Here is a 19685-nt window from a genome sequence, read left to right as displayed (position 1 = left end):
AAATATATGGGATACCTCATATAAAAAAGGCATACACATGACAAATACCGAACTATTAGACCTCTATAGCCTCACAACTCCGGAATGCTCCCATCATAGATATTAGGCTATTAGAAGATAATCCTTAAATTGGGTAGCTTACACAAGCTTTTGTTGGGTTTGAATTATGAACTTCTACCTGTGAGGGTTTGTTCTCTTATTTGCAGGGGTGAAATGGTTGTTAGAGTAGATGTAATATGTAAGAACTAAGAACATAATTTTACAACATGAAATTCACTTCAGATTAGTTTTAGGATTTGAACCGATTTGAACCAATAGAAGGATACTCTCTCGCTCGAGAGAAGCTAATGTTTTAGAACTTAGTGTGCAAGAAGTTATCAAAATTATAAAAAGTAGCTAAAGTTTATTAAAGGAATCATAATTTACAAATCAATGTTAAAATATATAATTTGTATTAAGAATCTTATTCGATTATTCGTCAAAGAGACTAAGCCAATAACATTTTTAAAAAATTTGACCTTTTTCTCTCTCTCTCTCGACTATAAATCTTGGGTATGGAACAGCTTCTTGAAATAAAAAATGGAGCTTGAAATATTGTGTAAAGAAACCATCAAGCCCATAACTTCAACCTCGCCGGAGCTCAGAAATCTCCCCCTCTCCCTGTTTGATCAACAATCCCCTAACATTTACATGCAGCTTCTTTATTTCTACACCAACAACAACGCCGTTGTCAGCTCCTCCGGCTGCCGTGGCCGGCTGCTGAAGGACAGCCTCTCAAAGGCCTTGACTTTCTACTACCCTTTTGCCGGCCGCCTTCGAGACGGAGGAAACTTCATCGACTGCAACGACATGGGTGCCATCTTCTCCGAGGCAAAGCTCCGGTGTTCCATGTCGGAATTTATGAACAACTTCAATTTGGAAAGGGAGGAGATTTTGAAGTTGACTTTTGCCGTTGACATCAATGGAAATGACCCAACATTCAATCCTTTGTTGTTGATTCAGTTGACCCAATTTGAATGTGGAGGAGATGTGATGTTTGTGTTCTGCTCCCACAAAGTTGCAGATTTGGCATCGTTGACTAATTTCATGAATGATTGGGCTTCCATTGCTCGTAGCTCCGACGACGGCGATCTGCCGGTGGTGAGTCCTGAGATTAACGGGGTCAGGTATTTCCCGCCGGAATTGGATGCCGGCGGTGACTTATCTGGTGGGGAAGATTCTGAAAGGGTGAGACGAGATGAAAATGTTAGGTCGAAGAGATTGGTGTTTGAGGGTTCGAAGATTGCGGCTCTTAAAGCTATGGTTTCTGAGGAAGTGAAGAATCCAACTCGAGTGCAGATTCTCACTGCTTTCATCTACAAAGCAGTCCTCTCCGCTAAATATTCAGCCACAGGTGGGTTAAATTTGGTTTGGATCAACTCTAAATTGGATTTAATATCGATACGAACATTTTAATCTTTCGATAAACGAAAAAAATCTTAAAAAATATTCAGAATCCAAGACCGGTGTTATAATTTATCATTAAGAATAGGTTCATGCATCTGGTACACGCATACATTTATTTGGTTTTATAGATCATTTTGGTTCTTTAACTCTAATTTATTTTATTCATATATATATATATATATATATTTTTTTTTTTTTTCATCTCTCATTTTCATACCTGAATTAAGATAATTCATATATGTTATAAAAGTTTGCCTAGCATTTTTGAGGTATGAAGTTATTGTCATTTTGTATTTGTCTGAAGTTTCCTGTGCTAGAGATTTTGTATTGTGTGAGTGTTATTTTGAGGTATGAAGTTATTGTCATTTTGTATTTGTTTGGATTTCTTTGTGCTAGAGATTTTGTATTGTGTGAGTGTGTGATATACACTTGTAAAGTTAGAGTGATTAACTATGTTGGGAATTGTTGGGAGGGAGTTTCACATTAGCTAATTTAGGAATGATCATGAGTTTTACAAGCAAGAAATATATATCCTTTGTATGAGGGGACAAAACCATGAGAGTTTATACTCAAAGTTGATAAGATCATACCATTGTGGAGATTCGTGATTCCAAACATAGTATCGTAGTCATGCCCTTAACTTCGTCATGTCAATAGAATCCCCAAATGTGGAACATAGAAGTTGTGAGCCTCGATTAAAGGGAGACTGTTTGAAGGCTCTATAGACTTCGGGGAAGACTATATAGTGTACTTTGTTCGAGGGGAGGATTGTTGAGAGGGAGGGAGTCCCGCGTGGGCTAACTTAGAAAATGATCATGAGTTTAGAAAATGAGGTTTTTTTTTATTAATTTCTAAACGAGGTTTTTTTTTATTAATTTCTATTTGTGGGTGTGTGAGTGCCACCTCGGTTACAACAAAAAGATCCTCACTTTTGTCTGTGGTGCTAATTTGTTCTACAAAGGGAGTCCACCCGCGACAAGTCTGCTGCAGCTGATCAACCTACGCACGAGAGTGGAGCCACCATTACCGGAGACATTAACAGGAAACATAATCACATTTTTCATAGCATCATCGACGGCAGTGGAGCAGAGGGAAATGGAGCTATGCAACATGGTGGGTGACATGAAGACAAGCTTTGAAGAGTTCTGCAAAACATTCCCAAGAAACTACAGAGACGAAGCATGGAGTTCGGTTCACAAATTACACGCCAAAGAGGCGATGGAGACGTGGAGAAATCCAGGGGAGCGTAGTGTGTACACATGCACCAGCTGGTGCAGATTTCCTATGTACGAAGCTGATTTTGGATGGGGAAAACCTGAATGGATCACTGTGCCTGAGGCTCCATGGAAGAACATGATCTTGTTGATGGATGCCAAAAATGGCGACGGAATTGAAGCCATGGTCAGCTTGGACAAGGAGGAAATGGCGGCCTTTGAGCAAAATCAAGAACTTCTTTCATTTTGTGAACTCAAAACTGCACACAAATGGTGGCTTTCACCAAGTGCGTAGATATTTAATATTTATAGTGATTTAAACTTAGAGTGTCGTGTTAAAGATTGTTGGGAGTTAGTGTCACGTTACCTAATTAAAGAAGATGATCATGAGTTTACAAGTCAGTAATACATCTCTATTGGTGGGTATTGCACCGTGCATTTGTGTAACAAAATCTAATGAAGATTAGAGCGGTATACCAGTGAAATGAGAAGGGAGAAATTTTCTCTGTTCTTGTCTCCGCCACCTATTTTAATCTCCACGTCGCGAAATTATTCATTTATTTTTGTGGGAATTATGCAAAGATAGGGACATTTAAAGGAGAGTGGGTAAATATTTTTTTGACTGTTGTTACAAAACTAGATTCCCACAAAATTTTTACGGGAAATCCCTATCCCGATCTCCAAGGAAAACCTGTAAGATCATGTATCGCCATTTGCAGCATGCTACCAATTTAAATCTATCTTAAGAAAAATTTAAATAATATTTTTAGACGAACAAATTTTTTTTTTTTTAATTTTACGCATCAATAATTTTTAAATGACAAAATTCAACGCATAAAACACAAAAATCCGAACTTTTTAAGATATTAGAGATAAAAGGCCAACATGACGACACATAAGACACTAAATACACATACTTAGTCCAAATACCAAAAGACGAAACTAATTGTTGAGTTAACCAACTTGTGATAAATTATTTGAAGATACACAAAACCCAAGATTCATATTTCAAGCACCACAATAAGTTTTGAGGGCAGATTGAGCTCTTTGCCCAGCTTCCGTGTAGTAGAACTGAAGGAACTCAACATGATCAAATGGGTTGAACAGCAAAGGATGTTCTTCATCCACAAGCTCCTTTGGTGCCTTTATCATATACCCTGCTTTTGGTATTGAGAATAGCCCAGCTGAGTACCTTGCTTTCTCTCCACTCATCACCACTCTATGATATGGAGAATACAATCTTCCGTTCGTCCAAGCCTGCATTAACGACCCATCGATCGATCGATCAAGTATCGATCTAACTCGAACAGAAAACTAAAAACAAAATTGTATCGTTACTCACGTGGAAGGAATCTCCGATCATGACAACGAAGGAGTTCGGGGACGGTTGGAAGCTAATCCATTTCCCATCTTTGGTCTGAACCTGCAAACCCTCAACATGGTTTTGATATAAAATGGTTACGATGTTCTTATCGGTGTGGGAGTGAAGGCCAAGCTGTGTGTCATTGCTTTCGGGGCCTTTGTATTTCATCACTCTAAGAAGATAGTTTGTTGAGTCCAAATGTTCCTCCATGTATTTTTCAACTCCCAAGCTCTCTACAACCATCCTCCTCACGATTTGGTCGAGTTCTGATAATTGTTGTGAATATGATTCGATAACTTCGCTGCCAAAAATCCAAAATTTAAACAAGAAACAATAAGAACATTACTGGGATCTCTAACGGAATTTGTTCGAGAATTATTGGGAGAGAGTCCTACTGTAATATTCCAAGCCCAACATTAGTAGATACTGTCCTCTTTGACTTGGAGAGGTTTCCACACCCTTATAAAAGATGTTTGGTTCTCCTCTCAATCCTCAATCAATGTGGGATCTTACAATCCACCCATTTGGGGCCCATCGTACTCACTAACACTTGTTCTCTTTTTCAATCGATGTGGGACCCTCTGATCCATTCCCTTCGGGGCCAGCGTCCTTGCTGGCACACCACCTCGTGTCCACCTCCCTTCGAAGCTCAGCCTCCTCGCTGGCATATCGCTTAGTGTCTGACTCTAATACCATTTGTAACAGTCTAAGCCCACCGCTAGAAGATATTATCCTCTTTGGCTTTTCTCTTTCGGACTTCCTCTCAATATTTTTAAAACGCGTCTGCTAGAGAGAGGTTTCCACACACTTATAAAGTGTGTTTCGTTCTCCTCCCCAACTGATGTGGGATCTTACAATCCACCTCCCTTTGGGGTTCAACGTTCTCGCTGGCACTTGTTCCCTTCTTTAATCACCGTTAGACCCTCCAATCCACCTCCTTCGTGACCAGTGTCCTTGCTGGCACACCGCCTCGTGTCCACCCCTTTTCGGAGCTCAACCTCTTCAATCGATGTAGGACCCTCTGATCCACCTCCCTTCGAGGCCAGCATCCTTGCTAGCACACTCCCTCGTGTCCACCCCCTTTCGGGACTCAGCCTCCTCGTTGGCACATCGCCCGGTGTATTGCTCTGATACCATTTGTAACCGCCCAACCCCACCGCTAATAGAGGATAATCATGTGTTTATAAGTAAGGATTATATCTCTATTGATATGAGGGCTTTGGGAAAACCAAAAGCAAAACTATGAGAGTTTATGATCGGACAATATGATACCCACCATTACAGAGAGTCGTGGTTCCTAACAGAATCCAATATGAATTCAAAAGAAAGAATATACAAACCTGAAGGTTGGGTTTCCTTGAGGCCAGAAGATATTGGCAAAGCTTTGGACCTTTTCAGGTATGGTGGAGTCATCCACGCCCATGCTTTCAAAAAGTGGAGCCATTGGGTACTGTCCAACGTAGCCATGGAAGGGCTTTTTAGAAACATTTCTGAGCTTGGTTTGCAAAGGGAGGTTGAAAAGCTCTTCAAGTGCTTCGAACAGCCCCTTTCTAACCTCATCGGCCACTTTGTCAAAGGAGGCTTCGAAGCACCCAAACTCCTCGAGTGCTTCCTTCACTAGTGCTTTTGCCAACTCCCACTTGGGGCTGCCTGCTTCTAGGTCGGAGAAATCTATGTGGGGAAGCTTTAGAGAGGGTTCGCTATCCATAATTTCCTTTGCTCTCTGTGTTCTGTTGGAGAGGGTGTGGAGAAAAATGGTTCGTTTTGTCCCCTTTTATACACCTCATTATTGCTACAATAATTACTTTTTTAACTAACAAGATTTTGTTATAAAAATGAAGTTTCATGTGACCCCACACCCATTGAAAATAAAATAACTAGTGTTAGCAAGGACGCTGGCTCCGAGGAGTGGTGAGACCAACATCAGTTGGAGAAGGAAACATAGTACTTTTATAAGGATGTGAACACCTATTTCTAGTAGACCGTTTTAAAACTTCCGAGAAGTCTGTAACGGAAAGCCCAAAGAGACAATATCTGTTATCGATGGGCTTGGACTATTGCATTTCAACGTCTCACGTGGTTAATTTCATTCTCTTCCTTAGTTTTCATCTCTAAGTGTTAATGTCGGTTTAATACGGTGTTTTTGACAAAAAGTATTCTTTTCGATTTCTATACATTTCACCAGTCCACCGAAAATTTCTTAGACTTGTCTAGAATCGAGTTCTAACTCTTAAAATTAAACTCAAATATCTTGATCATTGTCTTTCGGGAGTTTTACGGGAGTTCTTCAAATTTTTCATAGTTGAAATAATTTTTGTAAGCGCTCCACAATTTAAGTTTGTGAAAACACATTTGGTCTTTGCAAATATCGCCCAAAGAGTTTCTCTAAATTGCTTACTCGTCTTCAAATGATAGTGTGATCAAATGCGACAGAGTGGTCCAAAGTCATGAATTAATTAAGTAATATCACCGTGTGTGGTATTACGTCAATTCTTTCAATTTAATTATTAAAGTTGTTTCACTAAAATACACATTATTATTACTATATATATATATATATATTATATATATATATATACATGCATACATGTGGGTCTCTTTAAATTTTAATTTTTTACAATATAAAGTTTATTCATGAGACGAGACCGATAAAAATTAGATTTGTGGAGTTAGATTTCCCTTAAATAATTATTTCTTGTTTTTTTTTTTTTTTTTTTTTTTTTTTAATTTAAAAAAATTGAATTCACGGGTACTTTAAATGTTAATTCTCCTGATAGAAAATCTACATTATTATTTTCTAAAACCTCCGGATAGAAAAGAAAATATTAACTACAAAATTATCTAATTATTCTTATCCTATGTTGAAACATATTAAATGATCTAAGTCATTAATATATAAATTTTGAAATAATATTTATATGGTCTCGACCTCAGGTAAGCTTACGAAGATTTTTTTCTACCACTCCCTTTCCCATTTCCCACCTAAACCGTTGGGTGGGTCCTACGGACCCATCTCCACGAGAAAAATGAGACATCCCTACTTATAACACTGTACATCAATTTGATTATTCTACATCATATTTGCTAACGGTTTGTCACATTATCTAGTTGGCCTTATATTGTGGTCCATAGAGTTCTTTTTTTAATTAAAATAATATAATTAAATAAGAAAAAACGTCCAAATTATTGATGTATTTTATTATTTGGGGTTATTAGACGTAAATCATATTATTCAAGCTCTGTTATTATAGGTAGATTGTGGACTATGCTATTTGCAGTAACATAAATCATAACATCTTCAAGAACTTCAAGAACTTTATTGTTAACTTTTTAATTTATTTCTTATATATTAATTTTGGATTTAAAATATGATCTCTAAACTATAATCATATCTATAAGATAAGAATATATACCATCGTGAAAATCTAGTTATATTTATATAAAAGGCATCAATAATTTATTTAGATTTCACCAACTCCATTTTTTTAATGATTTGAAAAACCTGATTTGTTTTTATTATGCTCACGTATTTGTATATTTTTAATAGAGCAAAACCACTCCTACTTTTATTATTAATTTTAAAATACACTAAAATCTTAAAAAATATTTTGTTTTAAAAATACCTTTAAATTTTAGTGCGTTTTAATAATATTTTAAATTTGTAGTTGAATGTTCACAAGCTTGAATTTTTACATAAAAAGGGCAACATGTTGATAATTTGTATCATAATCTTGAAGGCAACCGCTAAGAAGGAAAGAAAGAAACATATACATTATTAAAAAAATTCTTTATGATTGAACAATAGTTCAAGCCTAAGTCCAAGCCCACGCTAGCCAGTATGGTTCGTTTTGGCTCGTTACGTATCATCGTCAGTCTTACAGTTTTAAAATGCGTTTATTAGGGAGAAGTTCACCCCTGAGGATTAGTATCATCGCTGACACACCGCCGGTGTATGGTTCTGATATCATTTGTAATCACATTAAAAAGTAGATATTATAGTCATCAGTCTCACGATTTTTAAACATGTCTACGAGGGAGAGGTTTCTCTATTGTGGTCCCATCATCTTTGTTGATACAGCGCTAATATTTGACTTTGATATGATTTGTAACAGCTCAAGCTCATCGGTAGTAGATATTGTCCGTATTGGCTCGTTACGAATCAATGTCAGCCTTACAATTTTAAAATACGTCTACTAAGGAGAGGTTCTACAACCTTAAAATCATAAGGCTGACGACGATATCTACTATCACTGACATGTTATAGTTTTTAACTAGAAGTCTTCAGTTAATTTTGGTGATCGAGAAAATTGGTGTAAATTAAGAAAAAATAAATGGACATGAATAGCTTTTAAATTGATTATTTTCAAACTTCAAAACCTTAAAATATTGATTACACTAATAAGAGGATTTTTTTATTAAAAAAATATGAAAAATAAAGGGTTTTAATTATTAATGCAATTTTTAAATCGAGTAATAATTTTTGTCAATATACTACCTTGTAATTTTTTAATTATTTTTTTAAGGTTTAAACATATTATTGGAAGTTAAAATATTTTTTTCCTTTAATGAAAAGAAAGTAAAGTATTCTAGAAAAATATTTAAAATTAAATTAAAAAATTTGTGGTCCATGATTTGTGCATTAAGATATTGGTTTGGGCTATTAGAAAAAAAAAAGATAATAATAATAATCGTTGGTTGATAAAATAAATTTTTTATATTTTAAAAAATAAATAATAATTTATCCCTTCCCATCATTGTTTGCAATAATTCATTCAATCATATATATTTATTTATTTATTTATAAAAGATTAAAAATATTAATGTAACGATCTTAGATTTTTTTGACCTAGAGTTGCTACTGTATACATAAAGTAACCATTTTATACGAAAATAATCGTTAGAAACATACTTATAAAATATTGTTATAGACTTACATGTTTAATAAAATGTCTTTAAAACAAACCAATGGAAAAATTAAAATAGACATAAGTAAAAATAAAATAGAAATATACTATAGTTTGCGAAATTAAATACAATTATCTTATACATGTGTCATGGTCTTTAAAGTTGCGTTGTCATCGTCAACCGTGCAGGAGAGCTTTGGTTTTACCTGGAAAAATAAAATAGCACGTGACTTGAGTATTTTTAAGAAATGTTCAATAAATGATTCAGTATTGAAGTTAGATGCAAATACATACCATCATGAATGAGACCTATGGTTTAAATTTGTATTCTCTTAGGTGACTATCCTAAGCAGGTAATTGAATATGTATTAACTATTCTACACATGGCTCATATTTACAAATATGGACCTACTAATCGGTTAGTACACCTCTTAGGCCCCTTTCCTTGTTGGACTAGCATTCTCTCGTGCTCTTGTTGAACATCCGATAGAAATAGTGACCGTCATAGTATTATGATAAACATAATAATCATTTTCCTTTTCGTAATGTATGCGTGCGTACCAATCGTAGATAGGGAAATTTTCCAATGCATGAGGTCCCAACATTTTTCATTTATTAATTCATTTAAATCAACTCCTTCCATTTTCCTACCTATCATATCATTTTATAATATAACCTTTAAAACATATATCACGGTAATATGTTTACATTGTATCATTCCTATCATACATCGTATTATGTCACATCATGCACATTTGTCCTTCAATACATCATATCATATCATATCATGCACGTAACATATCAAGTATATTATATGAAAGTGGGTTGTCTATGAATCAGTAGTGAACCAAACAGTAAAAGCTCTTTCCCATGGAGGCTTCTATAATAATAATAATTAATTTTATAAAGAAATATAAAAAATAATAAGAGAAAGCTGAACTTGCATACCTGATGATGCCTATAGATGATGGACGAACAAGTTTTTCTTATCTTCAATTTCAAAGTCTAATGTCTGCGTAAGGAATACGAGAAATTTTTGGCCAATCTTCTCCTTTTTCTTCCTCGCACCTCTCTACCATTTTGGGGCTACCCCAAATTCTCAAAAATTGTAAAGATTTGAGGTGGTGAATCTCTTCCGGCAATGAACTAAGGTTTGGACAGTTGTAAATGGATAGTTGGGAGAGTGATGTGAGGTCACGTATCCATTCTGGTAGGGTTATTAAATTTGGACATGAGCTTATGCGAAGGTCTCCAAGAGTCGTCACATGTTGAATCCCATTAGGCAAACAATCCAACTTGGGAATTCCTGAAATGCATAAAAGGTAGAGATTTCGAAACTCTTTCCATAGTACATCATTACTAGGATGTTGTGCAAAGGCAGAAGACATGTTTAAGCTTTGGCAATCTTCTATTTCAAGAACCTCGAGATTTGTGAAATGATAGAATAACTCTTTTGGCAGAAAATCAAGATCATCAATCTTACTAAGGTGAAAATAAGACACTTTAGTATGAGTAGAAGAAAACTCTTCAACACAATAATTGACCGTCCTTTCAATTACCACATTAAGTAGTTGTGAACTAATTGCACTCAAATGCAGTGACTTCAGAGGTGCTTGCCAAGGAATTGAAACCAAATGAGGACAACCATCGATCTCAAGTTCATAAAGGCAAGACATTGTTATAGGAAATGATGCAATGTTTGGCGAAGCTTCGGATGAATTTTCACTCTTCCACCATCCTTTTAAATTGTGCATGTCTACGATGCTTAATTTCTCAAGGGATGGAAATAACATTGATGAAGAATGATATTCATTGTTGTCGATGTAATCAATATTGGGTAATGATTTAAGACCCAAATGCTTGAGAAAAGGAAATTGATCAAATTGTGGGAGAGCTTGCAATTTGAAGCAATCTGAAAGCTTTATGCTGACCAAGTTAAAAAGAGTATTAGAGGATAGCCAATCACACAGTCTGACTTCTCGATATCCGCATATGTGTATTTTTCGAACGTTTGAATGTGGTTGTAAGCATTTCAAAACCTCTTTGCACTCGTTGTCCAAGACATTATTCATATGTTGATCCTCGGAATAGGTCCAAATTAACTTTAACTTTTGAACACCCAACTTCAATCCCAAGTTAAAAGAACTCTTTTCCAAATCATCAGTTGTACAAACTTCCAAACCTTTAACAGTTAACGAGCCCTTCAAGTTGTTCAGTCTATTCAACTCGCTCAAATCACAACCAATATCTTTCTTTAGTACAAACAAATTCATTGTTTGAAGTCTAGTGAGTTCACCTAGTCCTTTTGGAAGATGAGTCAAAGCATTGCAACCATGTAAATCAAGATGCTTAAGGTTGACACATTTTTTAATATCTTTCGGCAATTCTCTTAACCGGGAACAATGTTGAAGGATAAGTGTTTCCAAATTGCGCAATTCAGCAATAGAATCTGGGAGGAACTTTATCTCCCAATTACTAATAAGGCTTAGATACCTCAACTTCATCCAATTTTTTGCATCTCTCGGCAACTCTTGTAAATGCAGACACCCATCAAGAATAAGTGTTTCCAAGTTGTATAATTTAGTTATGGAATTCGGAAGAAACGGATGTTCATATTGACATACCTTTAGATATCTTAAATGTTTCAACTTGCCAATAGATTTGGGCAATGCTTTTAAAGTACCACAAGAGCTCAAATCCAAACTCAACGTCCTTAATCGCAAAAACATTGAAGGGATTGGGTTAAGGACATTTTGGCCCTCCAAACCTGGAGCATCAATAATTAATGTTCTTAAATTTTTTGCCGCTAACAATGATTGTAGGGACTTCAAGTTTATACCAAACTGACCGGAAATATTGATGTGTCGGGTACTTTCAGTGATGACTCTATCTTTCTCATCCGTAGAAATATATTCATTTTCTACTCTTGAACAAGCAAGTTCATGCATCAAGTCATGCATCTTAAACTGTATTATGTCACCCATTTCATTTCTCGTGACGTCTTGAAAGAATGACTTTGATAATAATTCTTTGAAATAATCTTCACCAATATTATTTGATTGAACGAAACCTTGCGCCACCCATTGCTTTATCACTTCATCCTTTGGAATATTATAATCTTTGGGAAATAAAGCACAATATAAAAAACATTGCTTCAAACTAGTTTGGAGATGGCGATAACTGAGCTCCAATATTGATAGCAAGAATTGTGTCTCTTTTGTTTGCTCCAAAACTCGAGAAAGCTCCATTTCCTTGAAATCCAACCAAAGATGATGGTCTGGTCCCTTGGCATATAAAAGACGTCCTATCGTTCTTATTGCAAGAGGAAGGCCTTTTAACTTTACCACAATCTCCTTCCCAATTTCGATTAGATCTGAATTTTCAAGTTCTTTTTCTAATCCTTCGCCTCCAAAAGCCATTTTTTTGAACAATAGCCAAGCATTTTTGTCATCCAATCCTCTTAAAGTATAACATGGAGTTGCGTCAAAAGTATTTGCAACTCGTTCATGACGTGTTGTGATCAAAATTCTACTACCTGATGCACCACCCGTTAATAATCTTCTGAGATCAACCCATTTCCAGTATTCTTCATTCCACACATCATCCATGACGAGTAAGAACTTTTTCCCATCAATATGCTTTCGAAGTTTACTTTGCAACAATTCCAGTTGAAGATTTTCAGGTTTCTTTCTTGTTACAGACTCTATAATCTTTTCAACAATAACTTTCACATCAAACTCTTCAGAAATACACACCCACAGTTTCATCTCAAAACGTTTTGTGGTGCTTTCATCATTATAGATAGATTGAGCAAGCGCAGTCTTACCTAATCCTCCCATTCCAACGATAGCAATCACAGCAATATTCTCCTTGGTATTAGGATTTGTATTTAAGAGAAGATCTATAATTGCTTTCTTGTCGTCATCCCTTCCCACCACTTCATCATCACATATAAAAGAGGAAGTCTCTCGACTCTTCCTCAACTCATTATCTCGAGTATTTACAATAAGCTCAGAGAAATAGAATTGATTTTTATCATCATCAATATCTTTCAATTTCTCTCTGATGTCTTTAATTTTGTGACTCATTTTATATCGGAATGCAATCTGATGAGGTATAGAGAAAATTTCACGTACCTCTTTAGTCCATCTTTTACCTTCGGCCATAACTTGGCGCCTCAAGGTTTCATAACCTAACTCGTCAATCAAGTCATCCACATCGTAGAAAGCCTGTTTAACCCTTGAAATCCAATTCTTCACTTGATCGCTGTTGGATTGTTGCTTCTCTGCATCAAGAAGCACAGCTTTCATGGCTGAAATAGTATGTTTGAGCTTGTCAAGCTCATCATAGACCCCCCAAAGCAATTGAATCTCTGTGATAGCAAGAGAACCCAATTTAGCTACAAGGGATGTCCCAACATCGAATAGGATTGACTCCGCCATTTCAATGGTTCCAACAAGTTCCAATGAAATTTCTTCTTCCTCTTCTTCTCATACTTATTGAAGGTGTAACAGCTTGAGGCACCCATAAATGTCTCTAATACTCTCAACCAATCCAAAACCCTTTACAAAGTTATTCGTATTCTTCAAAATCTCAAATCCATTTTTATTTTTCATTACTTTTTGACCCTAACAAAGATAATTATTCTACGTTTATTTAAAAAATGTTTATAAATTAAAGTGCTTACAAAAGGAGACTAGGAAGTGGGATACAGAAATATACAAACGACAACTCCTAACGGTGTCATAGAACTGACGCTTTAGAACGTTTCTCTTCTATGACCGCACAACTCCCAAACACTCTTCTATCTCGATCAACATTCATCCGTCGTAGATTATGAAAGTAGTATATGATGAGTATAAATATGGTCAGTAAACAACCTATTTGTAAGTTCTAATCGTATCCTTGACTTAATAAGTTATTCTGAACTTATTCTGAACTTTTTCATCGAGCTCTAAGAAGAAATTTGGTGTCAGAATCTACACCAATTTGGCCGGTCAAAAACTCAATCTACCTATATTGGACCAACTTTTGTGGCTATAGCATTTATTTTTTTCAATTCACTTTCAATTAACAATTTTGGAATTAGATTCTCTGCCAACCACTTTAAGAAAAAAAGAATTAAAGAAAATTCACTTCCAATTAACAATTTTGGAATTAGATTCTCTGCCAACCACTTTAAGAAAAAAAAGAAAAAAAGAAAATTCTATATATGTTGCTTAAAAATTCTATATTAGATTCTCTGGTCTTTCTCCGAGCCCAAAAGCCCAATTCAGGATGGGAAAAAACAAGTTTTCCTCCGCCAGGATTCGAACCTGATAGTTGAAGGGATTAAACTTGATCTTCCAAGAAGATTCCAAGAAAATAAAAGATAAAATGAAAGAATGACTTTGCATACATGATAATGTCTACCGCTATGGATGAACAACTTTTTCTTCTTTTCAATGTCTCAAAGTTATGAAATGTCTAATATGAGAAATATTTTGCCAATCTTCTCCGTCTTTTTCCTCTCTAATCAATTTGGGCTATCTCGAATTCTCAATAATTCTAAAGAGCGGAGGTTGTGAATCCCTTTCAGCAATGAACTCAGCTTTGGACAACGGTAGATCATTAGGTGAGAGTGTTGTGAGTTCACCTATCCATTTTGGTAGAGTTATTAAATTTGGGCATGCACCTATGTAAATGTCTTGAAGAGTTGTCACATGTCGCATCCCATCAGGCAAATACTCCAACTTGGGAATTCTACAAAAACGTAAAGACTGGAGACTTCGAAACTCTTTCCATAGTACATCATTCATAGGATGTTGTACGAGAGCATAAGACATTTGTAAGCTTTTGCAATCTTCTATTACAAGACGCCAAAGATTTTGAAATGATATAATAACTCTTTTGGTAGAAATTCAAGATCATCAATCTTACTAAGGTAAACAAAAGATAAGTGTTCAACACAATAATTGATGGTCCTTTCAATTACCACAGTAAGTAGTTGTGAACTAATTGCACTCGGATTTAGTGACTTCAAAGGTGCATGCCAAGGAATTGAAACCAAATAAGGACAATCATCGATCACAAGTTCACAAAGGCAAGACATTGTTATAGGAAATGATGTACTGTTTAGAGAAGCTTCCGATAAAGTTTCACTCTTCCACCATCCTTTTAAATTGTGCATGACTTCGATGCATAATTTCTCAAGGGATAGAAAAAATATTGATGAAGAAGGATATTCATTGTTGTCAATGTAATCAATGTTGGGTAATGATTGAAGACCCAAATACTTGAGACAAGCAAATTGATCAAATTGTGGGAAAGCTTTTAATTTGAAGTAATGTGAAAGCCTTATGCTGACCAAGTTAAAAAGGGTATTAGAGGATAGCTATCCGCATATGTGTATCTTTTGAACGTTTGAATGTGATTGTAAGCATTTTAAAACCCCTTTGCACTTATTGTCCAAGACATTCGTATGCTCGTCTTTGGAATAGTTCCAAACTAATTTTAACTTTTGAACACCCAACTTCAATCGTAAGTTAAAAGAACTTAGAGTGTCGTTAGTGTTAGAAGATTGTTGGGAGTTAGTCGCACGTTGGTTAATTAAAGTCTTAACATGAGTTTACAAGTAAGTAATACATTTCCATTAGTCGGTATTGCACTATGCATTTGTGCAGCAAAATCTAAAGAAGATTAGAGTTGTACACAGGGTGAAATGAGGAGGGAAAAACCTTCTCTGTTCTCGTTCCCTCCCGCCACCTATTTCAATCTCCACGTCGCGAAATTATTCATTTATTTTTGTGAGAATTATGCGGAGATAGGGAGATTAAAGGAGAGTGTAAATTTTTTTTTTAGTGTTGTTACACAACTAGATCCCACAAATTTTTCACTGAGAATCTCCATCCCAATCTCCAAAAGAAAACCTTAAGATCATGTGTAACCATTTGCAGCATGCCACCAAAAGACATGGTTTATATAGTTTAAATCTATCTTAAGAAAAATTTAAATACCTTTACACGAACAAATTCCTTTTTTAAAATTTTATTCATCAATAATTTTTAAACGACAAAATTCAAGGCATAAAGCACAAAAATCCAAGCTTTTGAAGATATCAAACATAAGATACTGAATACACATATTTAGTCCAAATACCAAAAGACGAAAATAATTGACGATCAGTTAAGCAACTTGTGATAAATTATTTGAAGCACCACAAAAAGTTTTGAGGGTAGAATGAGCTCCTTGGCCAGCTTCCGTGTAGTAGAACTGAAGGAACTCAACATGATCAAATGGGTTGAACAGCAAAGGATGTTCTTCATCCACAAGCTCCTTTGGTGCCTTTATCATATACCCTGCTTTTGGTATTGAGAATAGCCCAGCTGAGTACCTTGCTTTCTCTCCACTCATCACCACTCTATGATATGGAGAATACAATCTTCCGTTCGTCCAAGCCTGCATTAACGACCCATCGATCGATCGATCAAGTATCGATCTAACTCGAACAGAAAACTAAAAACAAAATTGTATCGTTACTCACGTGGAAGGAATCTCCGATCATGACAACGAAGGAGTTCGGGGACGGTTGGAAGCTAATCCATTTCCCATCTTTGGTCTGAACCTGCAAACCCTCAACATGGTTTTGATATAAAATGGTTACGATGTTCTTATCGGTGTGGGAATGAAGGCCAAGCTGTGTGTCATTGCTTTCAGGGCCTTTGTATTTCATCACTCTAAGAAGATAGTTTGTTGAGTCCAAATGTTCCTCCATGTATTTTTCGACTCCCAAGCTCTACAACCATCCTCCTCACGATTTGGTCTAGTTCTGATAATTGTTGTGAATATGATTTGATAACTTCGCTGCCAAAAATCCAAAATTTAAACAAGAATAAAAACAATATGGTAGCAGATATTGTCCTCCTTCGATTTTTCTATTCGGGCTTTTCTACAAGGTTTTTAAAACGCGTCAGGTTTCCATACCCTTACAAAGGGTGTTTCGTTCTCCTCCTCCACCGATGTGGGATCTTACAATCCACCCCCTTAGGGGCCTAGTATCCTCGTTGGCACATTGCCTCAGGGCTGGTGACTCGGCCTCTTTGCTGCCACATGGTCTGGTGTCTAGGTCTGATACTATTTGTAATAGCTCAAGACCGCTAGCAGATATTGTCATTTTGGGCTTTTCCTTCCTGCCTTCCTGCCTTCAGCTCAAGGTCTTTAAATCACGCCTGCTAGGGAGAAGTTTCCACACCCTTAAAAAGGGTGTTTCATTCTCCTCCCCAACCGATGTGGGATCTTACACCTACCCGGGCTAATTAAGGGGATAATCATGTGTTTATAAGTAAGGATTATATTTCTACCCATATGAGACTGTTTGGGAAAACCAAAAGCAAAACTATGACAAGTTTATGCTCTAAGTGGACAATATCATATTATTATGGAGAGTGGTGAATCTTAACCGAGTCCATTCAAAAGACATGGTTTATACAAACCTGAAGGTTGGGTTTCCTTGAGGCCAAAAGATATTGGCAAAGCTTTGGACCTTTTCAGGAATGGTGGAGTCATCCACGCCCATGCTTTCAAAAAGTGGAGCTATTGGGTACTGTCCAACGTAGCCATGGAAGGGCTTTTTAGAAACGTTTCTGAGCTTGGTTTGCAAAGGGAGGTTGAAAAGCTCTTCAAGTGCTTCGAACAGCCCCTTTCTAACCTCATCGGCCACTTTGTCAAAGGAGGCTTCGAAGCACCCAAATTCCTGGAGTGCGTTCTTCACTAGTGCTTTTGCCAACTCCCACTTGGGGCTGCCTGCTTCTAGGTCGGAGAAATCTATGTGGGGAAGCTTTAGAGAGGGTTCGCTATCCATAATTTCCTTTGCTCTCTGTGTTCTGTTGGAGAGGGTGTGGAGAAATATGGTTCGTTTTGTCCCCTTTTATACACCTCATTATTTCTACAATAATTACTTTTTTAATTAAGAAGATTCTTGTCGCAATGTCTTTTGATGTCAGCGGACTTGCAATTGTGCGGCACTCACTTTCCAACGACAAATGAGCTTAAGCCAATTCGTTCTTGCGTCGCCTACGGCCAAGCGACGTATGCTCGAGCCTTTGGCCTCGATTTTAAGAGAAGGTTTTAGACAACGAGGGCAGAGAGAGATTTTCGAAAGAGAGATTTTTTAAAGAAACGTTATATAAGTAAGCAAGAGAGAAATAACAACGGCTTACAGTATATAACCTTGGGTAGGGAGGGGCAGCTTTTGTTATAAAAATGACATTTCAGGTGAGATCCCACATCGATAGGAGAGAGGAACGAGTGTCAGCGAGGATGCTGAGCCTGAGCCTGAGCCTCAGAGGGAGGTGTATTGTGAGACCCATATCGGTTGGAGAAGAAAACGAAACATTCTTTATAAGAATAATAGACATATTTTTAAAACTTCGAAAAGTATGAAATGAAAAGCACAAATATGATAATATCTGCTATCGATGAGCTTGGGCTTTTGCATTTCAACTTCTCCTACCTAAAACTTTCGAACAATTCAAGTGTTTAATCTCATTCTCTTCCTTAGTTTTCGTCTCTCGGTGTTAATGTCAGTTTAGTAGGGTGTTTTCGACAAAGTGTTATTTTCGATCTCTATGTATTTCATCACTCCGCAAAAAATTCCTTCGAACTGTCCAGAGTCGATTCATGACTCCTGAAATTAGACTCGAATGTCATGATCCTTCGGTTTTCAAGAGTTCTTCAAGTTTTTAGTAGTTGAAATGATTTTTGTAAGTGCTTAACAATTTAAGTTTGTAAAAACATATTTGTTCTTTGCCAATATCACCTAAAGAGTTTCTCTAAATTACTTACTCGTCTTTAAATGATAGTGTGATCAAATGCAACAGAGTGGTTCAAAGTCATGAATTAATTAAGTAATATCACCGTGTGGTAATACGTCAATTCTTTCAATTTAATTATTGAAGTTGTTTCACTAAAATACACATTATTATTACTATATATATATGTGGGTCCCTTTAAATTTTAATTTTTTACAATATAAAGTTTATTCATGAGATGAAATCGGGATAAAAATTAAATTTGTGGAGTTAGATTTCTCTAAAATAATTATATCTTGTTTGTTTTTTTTTTTTTCATTATTATTTTTTAAAACCTCCTGATTGAAAAGAAAATATTAACTACAAAATTATCTAATTATTCTTATAATATGGTTGAAACATATTAAATCATCTGAGTCATTAATATATAAATTTTGAAATAATATTTATATTGTCTCGATGATCTCGGGTAAGCTTATGAAGATTTTTTTCTACCACTCCCTTTCCCATTTTCCACCTAAACCGTTAGGTGGGTCCCACGGGCCCATCTCCACGAGACAACCCTACTTATAACTCCGTACATAAATGTGATTATTCTAAGTTTAACGCATAAGATTTCTACACCATATTTGCTAACAGTTTGTCACATTATCTAGTTGGCCTTATACTGTGGTTCATAGAGTTCTTTTTTAATTAAAATAATATAATTAAATAAGAAAAATGTACCTGGCCTCCAAATTATTGATGTATTTTATTACTTGGAGTTATTAGACGTAAATCATATTATTCAAGCTCTGTTATTATAAGTAAATTGTGGACAATACATACGATTTGCAATAACATAAATCGTAACCTAATCTCATGAATTATTTCCAGAACTTTATTGTTAACTTTTTTTTTAAAGTATTTTTTATATACTAATTTTGGAATTAAAATATGATCTCTTGACCTTAATCATATCTATAAGATA

The 19685-nt window shown here is 35.8% G+C and overlaps 3 protein-coding genes and 1 pseudogene across 4 annotated transcripts; 1 reads left to right on the top strand and 3 right to left on the bottom strand.

Moving 5' to 3' along the window:
- Nucleotides 1-579: 579 nt before the first annotated feature.
- LOC111791822 (acyltransferase Pun1-like) lies at nucleotides 580-2955 on the top strand. The gene is made up of 2 exons (XM_087122805.1): nucleotides 580-1393; nucleotides 2408-2955. Exons 1-2 carry the CDS (start codon nucleotides 580-582, stop codon nucleotides 2953-2955), a joined length of 1362 nt encoding a protein of 453 aa, XP_086978931.1.
- A 532-nt stretch (nucleotides 2956-3487) lies between these two features.
- Nucleotides 3488-5766, bottom strand: LOC111791346 (putative 2-oxoglutarate-dependent dioxygenase AOP1). Its single transcript, XM_023672634.2, has 3 exons — nucleotides 5364-5766; nucleotides 4003-4324; nucleotides 3488-3917 (listed from the first exon to the last, which is right to left on the bottom strand). Exons 1-3 carry the CDS (start codon nucleotides 5729-5731, stop codon nucleotides 3669-3671), a joined length of 939 nt encoding a protein of 312 aa, XP_023528402.1. The 5' UTR covers nucleotides 5732-5766; the 3' UTR covers nucleotides 3488-3668.
- A 3120-nt stretch (nucleotides 5767-8886) lies between these two features.
- Nucleotides 8887-13470, bottom strand: LOC111791538 (disease resistance protein RGA2). The gene is made up of 2 exons (XM_087122792.1): nucleotides 9876-13470; nucleotides 8887-9133 (listed from the first exon to the last, which is right to left on the bottom strand). Exon 1 carries the CDS (start codon nucleotides 13367-13369, stop codon nucleotides 9926-9928), a length of 3444 nt encoding a protein of 1147 aa, XP_086978918.1. The 5' UTR covers nucleotides 13370-13470; the 3' UTR covers nucleotides 8887-9133; nucleotides 9876-9925.
- A 2621-nt stretch (nucleotides 13471-16091) lies between these two features.
- LOC147793074 (putative 2-oxoglutarate-dependent dioxygenase AOP1 pseudogene) lies at nucleotides 16092-17797 on the bottom strand (annotated as a pseudogene). Its single transcript, XR_015420490.1, has 3 exons — nucleotides 17399-17797; nucleotides 16450-16769; nucleotides 16092-16364 (listed from the first exon to the last, which is right to left on the bottom strand). The product of XR_015420490.1 is annotated as a putative 2-oxoglutarate-dependent dioxygenase AOP1 pseudogene (transcript).
- Nucleotides 17798-19685: the final 1888 nt, after the last annotated feature.

The sequence above is a fragment of the Cucurbita pepo genome, chromosome 3 (assembly GCF_057944985.1).
Source record: "Cucurbita pepo subsp. pepo isolate OVF chromosome 3, ASM5794498v1, whole genome shotgun sequence".
In the NCBI taxonomy this organism is placed as follows: Eukaryota; Viridiplantae; Streptophyta; class Magnoliopsida; order Cucurbitales; family Cucurbitaceae; genus Cucurbita; species Cucurbita pepo.
The sequence above is the reverse complement of the archived record's forward strand: the minus strand, read 5'-3'. Positions and strand labels throughout refer to the sequence as shown.

Bases quoted from the DNA above. Each gene is read 5' to 3' on its own strand.
- LOC111791346 (XM_023672634.2), bottom strand. From the start codon at position 5,731: ATGGATAGCGAACCCTCTCTAAAGCTTCCCCACATAGATTTCTCCGAC. The intron at 4,325-5,363 runs GTTTGTATATTC...GATTTTTGGCAG, and splicing joins CAAGGAAACCCAACCTTCAG to CGAAGTTATCGAATCATATT. The intron at 3,918-4,002 runs GTGAGTAACGAT...TCGTTAATGCAG, and splicing joins TGATCGGAGATTCCTTCCAC to GCTTGGACGAACGGAAGATT.
- LOC111791822 (XM_087122805.1), top strand. From the start codon at position 580: ATGGAGCTTGAAATATTGTGTAAAGAAACCATCAAGCCCATAACTTCA. The intron at 1,394-2,407 runs GTGGGTTAAATT...TGTTCTACAAAG, and splicing joins CGCTAAATATTCAGCCACAG to GGAGTCCACCCGCGACAAGT.
- LOC111791538 (XM_087122792.1), bottom strand. From the start codon at position 13,369: ATGGCGGAGTCAATCCTATTCGATGTTGGGACATCCCTTGTAGCTAAA.